This window comes from Prosopis cineraria, unplaced genomic scaffold (genome assembly GCF_029017545.1).
Source record: "Prosopis cineraria cultivar Desert tree isolate PC_DT_omini unplaced genomic scaffold, ASM2901754v1 PC745, whole genome shotgun sequence".
Taxonomy (NCBI): domain Eukaryota; kingdom Viridiplantae; phylum Streptophyta; class Magnoliopsida; order Fabales; family Fabaceae; genus Prosopis; species Prosopis cineraria.
The window spans coordinates 19,186-31,269 of NW_026556070.1; the positions used below are offsets into that span (position 1 = coordinate 19,186).

General features: G+C 25.1%; 1 protein-coding gene across 1 annotated transcript; it reads right to left on the reverse strand.

The window, feature by feature from the left end:
• Positions 1 to 3,399: 3,399 nt before the first annotated feature.
• On the reverse strand, positions 3,400 to 3,759 carry LOC129298221 (uncharacterized). The gene has a single exon (XM_054936607.1). The coding sequence runs from the start codon at positions 3,757 to 3,759 to the stop codon at positions 3,400 to 3,402; it is 360 nt and encodes a 119-aa protein (XP_054792582.1).
• Positions 3,760 to 12,084: the final 8,325 nt, after the last annotated feature.

A 12,084-nucleotide genomic window follows, 5' to 3' on the forward strand; every position in this document is an offset into this window, starting at 1 on the left:
TTCCCATTGTCGCTGCATGTTTGTACGTGTGTGTGGGGTTTGTACCATCTCAAGTTGTTCACAATAAGGTGAACAGTTTTTGTGCTAGTTTGAGTAATGCATTTTCCCTTTTTTATCCATCAACAACAAAAATACTTCTGTGTCATCTTTCCAGATAAATGACTGCTCAAAACAAAATGGTTTCCTAGCACAAGCTGTCTCTTGGTCAGCTTTCCTTGAGATATATGGTTTTTGTTTTCGTGTGGCCATGGAGATATATGAAAAATGATAACTTGATATTAGATTCTTACTCAAGTTATCATTTTCCTTTGTATGGTTGTAAATGTGTAAAATTTGAGACTCGAAAGTTTTTTCCATATTTCATGAGATCTCTTGCTAATTAAATTTGTTCTGTGGCATCTAGGTATGATTTTCCCTTTTGTTTTTGTTTTTGTTTGTGTGACCAACTGACCATAGAGATGTATGGTTTTTTAATCTGTAAATCGTAAGTATGATGGAACATATGATGAAAGGGCTTATCTATTTTCTCTATGAAGAAATTTGAGGCTCTAATTGTTGAGTCCTGTGACATTTTATTGAACCGGTGTTGCCCAATTGCTGTAGTTATTTTTTGGGATTTCTTTTCTTCTTGTTTAATCCAGCTATTGATTAACTTATTTTGTATTCGATACTAATTGGAAATCAAAAGGCTTTTATCCTTCTTATTTAGCAAAGGATAAATGAGTAAATTATCTTCTAAACTTTAGTCAAGTAGTATCATAAACCTTGAACTCATTTATTGATACAAATATTTTATCAATTTTTGAAAATAATGCAATTTAGCTCTTTGCTATTATCAAAAGTTAACTTTAATCGTTAGTTGATTAGAAAATAATAAAAAAAGACTTAAAAAATTACAGAAAAGGACAAAAAATTACAATAAAAAACCCAAATATATATAGACAAGGACTCAAAAAATTATAAATAAAAAGATAAATTTTTTTCATTTTTTTGTAATTTTTTAATGTTTTTTTTATTATTTTTTAATCAACTAACAGTTAAAATTAACTTTTTTTAACAATAAGGATTAAATTGTATTGTTTTTAAAGTGGAAAAAATAACTTGCACGATAAATAAATTCAAGGTTTATGATGCTATTAAAATTAAAGTTTATAAAATAATTTACTCATTTTGCCCTTTAATAAATAAACTCCCGTGGTCTATAAAATATAAGAAGCAATAAGTTGTAGTATTTATAATTTATGTAACGGAAGAATATTTTTGGGCTCTATATTTTACTGTTCTATTTATCAATCTACCTTTAAGTAAACATGCACGGTTGGTGTGGTTAAAGCTGATTCAGCAAAGTCAAAGAATTGTGGAAAAAGAAGAGGGAATCATTTATTGATTTTACTCGAAGTGACCCATTGTTCTTCTGTCAATGTACATCAATTATTCATTAAAAAAACACATCAAGAACTGAAATCCACAGCCTATATATTCTGATCTTTTACTTTCCTTGTCCATAAACTAGGCATATAAGAAAAACTAAGAGCATGGGTTGATTATTTGTTTTCAGAACAGTTTAAAAAATGTGAAAAAACTTTTTTTTTTGTGCGATACAAGGCAAGAAAAGCTTGAACAAAACGATATGAAAATAATTTGTTTGAAAATGTGATTTCTGTTATCTGTTCTAAGAAACAATAAAAAAAATCTTTTTGGTGTTTTGTTATTTTTTTATCAATAACAATTATGTTAATAAAATATTTTAGGTATTTTGTTATTTTTTATCAATAAAAATTATGTTAATAAGATAAATTATTCTTTTACATTTTATTTCACCAATTTAGATATGTTTTTTAAAATAATAACGATTCAAACAGATTTTCTATTTTTTCAATTTTTTTTGAAAAACTAAAATTGTTTTAATAATATGAAAACAGAATAACAAGCCCTTTAACTTAGATTCTCCCTATGTTGGTGTACATATTTGATCTCTACGGTCTACCTCAAATTTGATGATTTAAAAGAAAAATAGGTTTAGCTCATTCAAATATATCAACAATTTATATTGGCCGAGGGAATTAAATTAGCTTATTTTAAAAGCTTAGTTTTGAGTGTTAAAATCTGCAATGATTTTAAGTAAAAATATTAAAGAAATTTTTGAAATCCTCAAGGGGTCATTGTTGATAAAAATGATCACATATAGCAAGAGTTCATATTAGTCTTGAGAAAAGGTGATAAAACTCCCGCAGTTCTTAGGATGCGTGCGGTGGAATCAACTACTTGATTAGATATGGATTATGTTATATAAATATCTATATAATCTATTTATAAGCATAGTGGACATGATGCCCCCCAGAGAAAAAGCAGTAAAAGGAAAGTGAGAAAAGGGTGAAAGTGGAGATAAAGAGGAACTTGATTGATAACTACATACATATCCAAATATATATGCCTCATTGGTATCCATCCTTTACACTCAAAACATATAAAAAGATTAGATACTTTTTTTTTAAGTCTTGTACAGAATTTGAGAAATAAACTATAGCATTGATATTTTATAAATAGTAATGCTTGTTATAATTTTAATGTTATATATTCATTATTCTTTTGAACATAGTGTTCCACCTAAATACTCCCTTCACTCTTTATTATAAAACACTTTCAACCTTTCACACATTGTAAGAAAAATTAATTTTTTTAATATCATAAAAAAAGTGAGATATACTTTTATTCTTACCTTTAGTTTTGAATAATAATACAATTATATTAAATCTCTTCACACTAATTAAGAAGAATAATTTTAAAAAAAATAATTTAATTATTATAAAGTATTTTATATTTTAAATTATAAATTATTTTTAAAAATTGTTTTATAGATGTTGCTGAAGGAATGCTATCTATATTATAAATCCACAAACAGTGAATATTGTGTGTGTGTGTGGAGAGAGAGCGCGCTTTGCTCTCAACCGACATGATTCTCAATCAACTCAATCATTATATCTAACTATTCATATTAATTTAGACAATTCATATTTTAAATTTGTAATTTTTGACATGTAGATTTTTTTTTTCCTCTTTTGAGAGTTTGAAAATGAAGGATTATTTTGATTAAGCATCCTAACAACTTTTTTTAAAAAAATTAATACTCAAATTGTTTCAATTAAATCTAAAAATTGCAAATTTTATGAAGAAGTTAGAGCTTTATCCAATAAAAGGATCTAATTTCAAAAAGTAGAATTGAGAAAGATGCATTAATTAAGTTCTTTGTATTTTTTTCTCTGAGATCAACTCAAAAAACTATAACACATGAACCGTATACTAATTAACCAACAACTTTGTAGCAAACGACTAAAGTCTGTACATACTTTCTTAATTTCACCAGGAAATTATTCTCTAACATAGTTCCCCCCCCCCTTTCTACATCAAAATTGCAAACCTCATACTATCACTCACAATCATCTGATTCATATCAGAAAAACGTTCATAATCCCCAGATCCCCAAAACCCATCATTAATCCCTCTCCCACTGGCTCCATGATTATAATAATCACCATTATTAGAAGAAACACATAAGATTACAGACATAGGAGCAAGAAGAATACTATGTATCAGAGATAATCCTTGTCTTCTTGATCTTGTTCTTGTTCTTCTTCCTTCTTCTTCAGCTCTATCACCAGTGTTTCCTCCTTCTGCTGCAATCATGTTCTCATCTGCAACCCTAGAACTCTTCTTCATGTTCTCCAAGTTCCTTGCCACAGCAGCAAAAAGGCGCCACATCATATATCGTTCGACAATTATATATCTTTGTTGTCTGATCTTTTTGCTTTGGAAGGAAGCTAGAAGTTCAAAATGAAGAGAGTGGTTTTGTGATCAGTTTTCTATGAAGGAGGGTTGTGAAGTGATGAGTGATGAGTGATGAGTGATCAGATAGCTTAAGAGAAAAAGAAAGAGCTTGAAGGGGTTTCAATAATGGTTTCTTCAGCGGTGGATGGTGGTGTTGATGTACTTTTTTGTTGCTGGCTAGTGCTTGTATTTATCCCAAAAGCTTAATGGCTGCTATATAGTTTTTTAAGAAACATCAATAAATATATCTAGGGAAAATTATAATAGAGGACCATTCCAAAGGAATATTTCCCTTGAAGTCACATCAACATATTAATTTTTGTTGAATATAAATGTTTTAATTAGTTACTAAGAAATCCCTGAAAAGACTAAAAGTTAAAGTTATAGGAAAAAGAGAAAAATAATTAATCTAAAGTTCTTACAGTTTTTATATTTCTTAATTTTGAGTTAGTCCCTTGTAATTTATCTTGTTTTAATCCAACTTTTATAATTTGATCAGTTAGATTTTGTTAAACCCTAAAGCTTAAAATTCATAAATTTTTTAAAAATAAGATTAATAAATTTTATATTTTATTAAAAGATTATATAACTTTAGTATTAATTCCATAATTTTTAAAACTAACACATATAAAATTTTCATCCAAAATTTAATAAAAAAATTTTTGGACAAAAATATTAAGTCAAATTTCTATAAACTTTAAAAGCATTTTTGTGGACAAAAATTTATCATTCACTAACAATTTTAATCTTCAGGGATTAGCATATTTAATGAATCAAAAATTCAAATCTACAAGAATTTTATTAAAATAAAATAAATTATAAGGATTTAGTTTAAAATTAATAAGAACCATGAGGATCTACAAATTAATTTTCTATAAAAAAAATATTAGCCTATAATTAAAACAAAGAAACTCTCTTGAAAAATAAAAAGAAAAATAACTCTCTTTAAATAAATATTCTATTACTTTGGTCCTTTAATGTAATTTGTGCGCATATGTATAGAGAGAGAGGGGGGGGATTATACGTCCTAACACATAGTAGCATCTAATTATTCTTTTTCTTCTTTGTACAGAAAAAGAGGGTGGGGCCTACATCTGTCCCAACTTGCCAACAAAGGTGCTTTATTATCGTAGGGAAAGACTCGTCTTCATCCCCCCTTTTGAAAAATTAGGGTTTCACTTTTGTCGTTTTACGACGTTGTGACAAAAGTCATATAAAATAAAATACACGTCCGATTAATTAAATTTTATTTTTAATAAATAATTACTTATTTTTAAATTAATTTTATTTTTTATATTTATTTTATTAAATATCTTACAATAAATTTAAAGTTATTATTAATTAAAATATTTTTAAAAAATAATAATTATATTTAAAAAATTAAAAATATTTTTTATTTTTTAATATTTAATTTTTTAAAAAATATTTTATAATTTTAAATGGATGGAGTTTGTAAATATGTTGCCTCCGTAAATATACAGATTCTGATATCAGAAAATTAAACAAAGAGAGACTTGATATGACATGAACTAATTTAGACCTTCTGTTATATTCAGGGTTCACAATGACAGTTGATTTGATCAAGTACCTATTGTCTGTTTCTTGTTAATTATTAGAGAAAGTTGACCTACAATTCGATATAGTTTTACTTAATTTTGAATTAAATCTATATAATTGAATTAATTAAATATGTTAATCTTTGATTATTAAAATCCTTTAATTTTTTTTAAAAATGAAATGAAGGACTTTTATATGTTTATTAAAAGGTTATATATTTTAGAATCTATTACATAATTTTTATAACTGAAAATTTATATAATTAGGTTATGTTTTCTAAATATATATTGTATTAAATAATTTTTTTGGCTAAAGTATTATACCAATTTTTCTATGAATTTTAAAAGTGCTTTAATTTGAAAAATTCAATCATTTCTTAATGACTTTAATTTTTAGTGAATAACATATTTAATCAATCAAAATATAAAATTTTAATTAAAATAAAATAAACTATATAGACCTAATTTAAAATTAAAAAAATAGAAGGATCTATTGACTAATTTTTCCTAATTATTATTATGAGCTTAAAAGATTACTTAATTAGTTTTAACCATTCTTAGTTAATTCATGCAGTTTTTTTTCTTGGGAGAATGACAAGTAAGAACCCTTAAAAAATATTAATAATTTTTTACAACTGAAATATCAAGAATTTACAATTGAAATATCGAGAATTTACAATTTAAATATTTTTATTTTTACATTAATTTTCTAGCTGGATTTTCAATTGACATTTGCCATTTTTTTCTTAAAATTGAAAGAAATAAGCATACTCTTTCCTAGCTGGATTTTCAATTGACATTTGCCATTTTTTTCTTAAAATTGAAAGAAATAAGCATACTCAGAGAAAGAATATTGTAGAACGGCAGAAAGAAAAAGAGAGGAGGAGAGACAAGAAAGATGAAGAGAGAGAAGAAATGCTCTAGCTTGTGTCGTCTTCATTCATTCTTTGAGAATTTATTGAAATTAATGAATACCAAATCAATGTGTAATTATTGCAATAAAAATGATAGGTCAACCTCAACAAAATAAAAAAATTACAACAGATTATAAATCATAAATCAATCATAACTTGATCGTATTTAATTACATTAACACATTAAATAAATTCGGATTGGATGGTTTGCACAATTATATATATATATATATATATTCAATTCACAAACATTTGAGTTGAAGTAATGAGCAGTTGAGTTTTATGTCTGATATGCTCATAAATAAAATGAAAATGAAAACGGAACTAAAAATAATTTTATAAGTAAAAATATCTTTGGTGCCTTTTTTGGGACCCCTTTTGTGCACTTACTTTAAGCAAAATAAAAACAACAAGAGACAGAACATGTTGAGTAATTATTATAATCTATAAGGGTGTAATGTATCCCAGCCTATGCTTCACTCTCATCCTTGTCATCCCTATTATTTACTATATTTTAACCAAATATATTTTTCCTAGAGGAAGTGTAATGTAATATATATATGCCACATTATTTATATTCCTTTCATTCAAAAATATATAATATTTTTAATCAAATCTTACCTCTTAATAAAATAAATTACTTACTTTTCAATTAACCTTATCTTTTTATATTTATCTTTATTAAACATTCTATAATAAATATGAAATCATTATTAATAAGAGCACTTAAAACAAAATAATGATTTCACCTCAAAAGACTAAAAATGCCTTATATTTTTTAAACATCTAACTCCTTAAAAATATTTTATATTTTTAAACGGAAGTAATAGATTACAAGTAATGTTGTTTGTCGTCAATCTAGTTCCAATCCCATTTGTTACATATAATTAAAAAAATATGACATGTTTTTTCATAAATTGATTAATATATTAATATTAATTAACATTAGTAATTGATATTAATTAGAATAAAATATTGTGACTTCCCTTTCATTTTATTATAATTATAGAAACAATTCTTTTATTTTCAAAAATTACATTTTAGTCCACATTAACATAATTTGAAATATTCTGTTAAAAAATTTAAAATATTTATTTTTTATTTATAATTTAGTTAAATGTAAATTTATCCATAAATTATAGATTCAAGAAAGCTCTTTTTACAGAAATCTAAATTATCTTTCTAACATTAAGAGGATTAAATTTTAACTTTAAAGAAAACAAGTTGTAACTTTAATTAAAACCTACTTTTACTTTTATTGTCCTCGGAAAATAAGTTCATGTTTAACTAGAACCTCTAGTTAATATTGGTACTTGTTAAAGTTACAACTTATATTTTCTTTAAGGTTAAAATTTAATCTATTAACAGAAATTGGATTAAAGAGTTTGTCATTTACAACGTGACTAACTATTTGAATTCCAACTATGAAATGTACCCACATTTAATAAAATTATACCTTCCCCTTCTCACACAAACACTAGATTGTTTGGAAGAAAAACATTTTTCTTGTATAAATTATTATTATAGAAATTGAGTAATTACTTTAATAGATTTATTTTTATTATTTAATTTGCATATATTATTGATTATATTGATTTCAGTACATCAAGCATGTAATTTTTTAGAGTTTCTTTCAAATGTATAAATTAAATATAGGACTTAATTTTAAAATTTTTAAAATATAACATAATTTTAAATGATTCTTATCTTAAGATTTTCTTTCCATATTGTAAAAAATTTAAATTAAATTTTATTTTAAATATTAAAGAATAAATCATCAATATAAAAACATAACTTTTATTTAACCTTGGCCCCTCACGTTCATCCTGTTTTGGTTCTGCCCCAGTTTAATGTTGGATTGTACTTTAAATATAATTATTTTTAATAAGAGAATATCTGTAATAGTATAAAAAAACCCCTCTAGTTATTGCTGAATATAAATAAATTGTATAGTTACTTAACTTCGCCCCTTGATTAGCTTTCTGATTTGTCTGGTTTGAATTTTTTCAAAAGAAAGACGGAATTTTCCAAGGACCAACTTTACAGTTCATATGGGTACAAAGTTGTGAGGGTCCCAACAAGCACAAGAAGGTCAAAGCAAAAAGAAGAGATGCAGGTCTGGTCAGAGACTATATGGGTCACTCAATTGAACCCTATTTGGGTGACTAATCAATTTGATTAGTAATTTCATCACAGAATCATAATCTTGAGATAATCAATCTATCTTTATTCTGACATTGCATCTGTACGTTGATTTTGGATTAGCCTGTATTGTCACATAAAGATATTAGGGAAATGACAATTCCTGATTTTGTGATTGTATTGATGAGATACATAATTGAAGATTTTGAATTATTGAAATGTGAATGAAAGATCTTGGTTTTATTTTTAACTAAAAATAAATATTTTTGTAATAGTTTAATAAAAAATTACATGAATTTAAAGAATGTCATATGTAAGAATCAGTAGAAAGTCATTTGAGAGTATATATAAATAAATAGTCTCGTGAATTAATATATTATCACTTGTGAATTTAAAATTAGTCAATTCTAAATGAATAGATAAACTTGTAAATCTACACATCATTACTTGTAATGTAAAGACAATTAGTTATGAATTTTTAACATGTTTTTGTTGTTACGTTATTTATTATCTTTCTTATTTGAAATATTTAATATATAATTAATAATAAATTAATTTAATGCGACCATAGTTTAATCATGATATCATATAACTATTGGTATAACCATGAACCACCATAGGTTCACCCGAAAGAACAACTTCATAGTTCAAAATCACAACAAACTTTAGCTTGTCCATAACCATGACTACATGCATGTCATCAGACAATTTGTTTTAATTAGAGGGAAATAGAATATTATTTTACATAAAGTTTGTTCACTTAATTGATCAAGACAAATTAGATATGGTCTAAACTCCCCCCCACTTCTCTCCATATATAAATTTTTTTGATGAAGAGTGGCCTTTGATGCCAACATAATAGAGTGCTTAGTATCATGTAGGAAACATACTATTAGGGAATCAACTAAGAAAATTATTGCATATATAACTCTAAACCACAAACAGCTTTATTTAATTAAAGTTCCACAAACTAGTTTTTGAATGCTTGGGAATTTGTAGGACAGAAATGAACATTTTAATTCAGACTATTTAAATTGATTGGAGGATCAAAATTAATTAATTTTCTTTTGGTTAAAAAGAAAGAAAGACTAAGGAAAAATTGCAATCAGATCCCAGATTAAAAAATTAATTATTTTTCCAGCTTATTTACAAGACAAACTTTAGTATTTACAAGTCATTGAGATCTAAAGATAATTTCTTTTTTTTTTTCAAGATTTATATGTAATTTTTTTATAATCAATGTCCTTGTATATTATATTATGAATATTTTAATTGAAAAAGGTTTTAAAAAAAGAGAAAAAAGAATGATTCAAAGTTTTTGCAGGTTCCCCAACAAATCTAGGCCATAGCTAGATTGAGTGGGAGAATCAATACTATTTAGCAGTACCAAAGCGTGATGGAGACCTATGTGGGTGGCAGGACATTACTACTACTAATTTTCTCCACTAAAGATCCCTTCCAATTATATTATTACTTTCCTAGGTTTGTCTGCTTCTACAAAGCAATAACACGGGAATACATTTGACAAATAAAATAAGAAGGAAAAAAAATAAAAAAATCATTAGATAATATGCCCAAGGTTTGCAAATATTATTAAGTTTATAATCCTTTATATCCCAATTTTCTTTTCAATTCAATTGCTAGAAACATAGTTTTTTCAGGTAATTAGGAAAATTGATCACTAAATTATAGATCTAGGAGTATCTAGGACTTTATATTTATTTTTGGTATAATAATTCTTTTAAATTTTTAAAAATGGTACAATTTAATTTCAATTGTTAATAAAAGTTAACCTTAACTATCAGTTAATAAAAAAATAACAGAAAAAGATCTAAAAAATTGCACAAAAAATCAATAAAATATTCTTGGTCCTTTTCTTTAATTTTTTGGGTCCTTTTTTGTATTTTTTGGATCTTTTACTATAATTTTTTGATTTTTTTGTAATTTTTAAAATATTTTTATGTCATTTTTGGTTAACTAACTATCAAAATTAACTTTTTAATAATAAGGATCAAATTATATAATTTTAAAAAGTTGATAAAGAATATTACATTAAAAATAAGTTCAAAATCCCAGACATTCCTTAATTTATTGTTTAAGAATTAATTTATTATTTTACCCTAATTTTTTTAACTGTATCTCTCTGTTTGCGTGAAATGGTATAAAATTTCAGAGCAAGTTCTACTATTTATAACTTATCAATATTGCAACTTGTTAGAGTTTCAATTAAATGAAAAATATCTAACTTTTTAACTAAACCATGAGTGTGTGCTTGCGTGGTATTTAAGATGGGTCATAATATTTAAAATTTATAAATAATATGATTTTTAAAATTTTTATAGTGTATATTGATATATTGACTATTATAAATATGGGATATATGGATTCAGCTTTTACATCATCATGACATCTATAAACCAAAGAAAGAATAAGAATTTAGATTGGATGTACATCTTTAGAGATGTAAATCCGGTTACATGTCTCTTTTAAATTGATTGGTACCAGTCATTACATGGAAGATATATTATCAATTAGAAATAATTATCACTAGCAAATTACTAAAACAAAATTTAATTTAATTTAATATATTTTTATATGGCTACTCGAATATTGTGTTTTTTCCTCTTTAATAAGAGAAAAATTAAAATATAATTTAAAATTATCAAAAATATGTATATAATTTAAAATTTTAAAAGAGATTTAATTAATGAATCAACCGCTCTTCTTTAATTGTGGTTATATAATTGAAAGTAACTTGTAATATGATCCAAAGGGGTATGCTAGAACTAGATGGTTAATTATTTATTATTATTTTGTTATTGTCTAATTTATATTATTATTCTTTTATAAATTAATAATTAAAAAACTTATAAACAGATTGAATTAGCACAATCGTGCAAACAGTTTTCCATGACTTGACCTGGACATATTAAAAGTATTTTAGATTCTTTAAAAAAGCATGTTGAAAAGCTCAAATATCTTCAAATTGAAAACGAAATATTTTCTTAAAGCTTATGCAAGGACAAATTTGTAGTCAAAAAGTATTTCTTCCAAGGGGAGGTGACATTTCAACATCCTGCAAGAGCAATAACGATACTAACAACCCTGAAATTAATTTTGAAATGTCAAATTTTTTGTTTGATACACAGAGGGCAAAGCCCAAATAAAATTAGATATAAACTGGGTAAATTAAATTCAACCTATCTCTATTGAGTACATTAAATAAATTTTTAGGACACTCACTCAAAATTTATAGTCCACATTTTGTGAGAGGTTTCAATTAGCCAATCAATTTATATTAAATTTTTTTTGATAAGCATGTGTCACGTGAATAAATGTCAAAAATTTTAACTGCACGAAATTGGTTTGTCTTTCCATCCTGATGCTGTCTTTGGCATAATTAAGCACATCACCATAACCATCATCATGACACCATCACGTCTTTTTGCTACAGATGTTTTGTTTTCAGGGCCTTATATACCCTTTTAAAATTAATTTAAGTTCAAAACAATAAGTTTACCCGAACATCCTTTTTTTTAAACTTCATTTAATTTTTAAAACTTCATTTAAAATAAGTTAAAATTTATTTCATTTTAAAAAAATTAATTCAGATCATTAATGACTTGCTATTTTGAATAGTAACATTA

What these genes read in the sequence shown, in the direction of transcription:
- LOC129298221 (XM_054936607.1), bottom strand. Translation starts at nt 3,759, where the DNA reads ATGTGGCGCCTTTTTGCTGCTGTGGCAAGGAACTTGGAGAACATGAAG.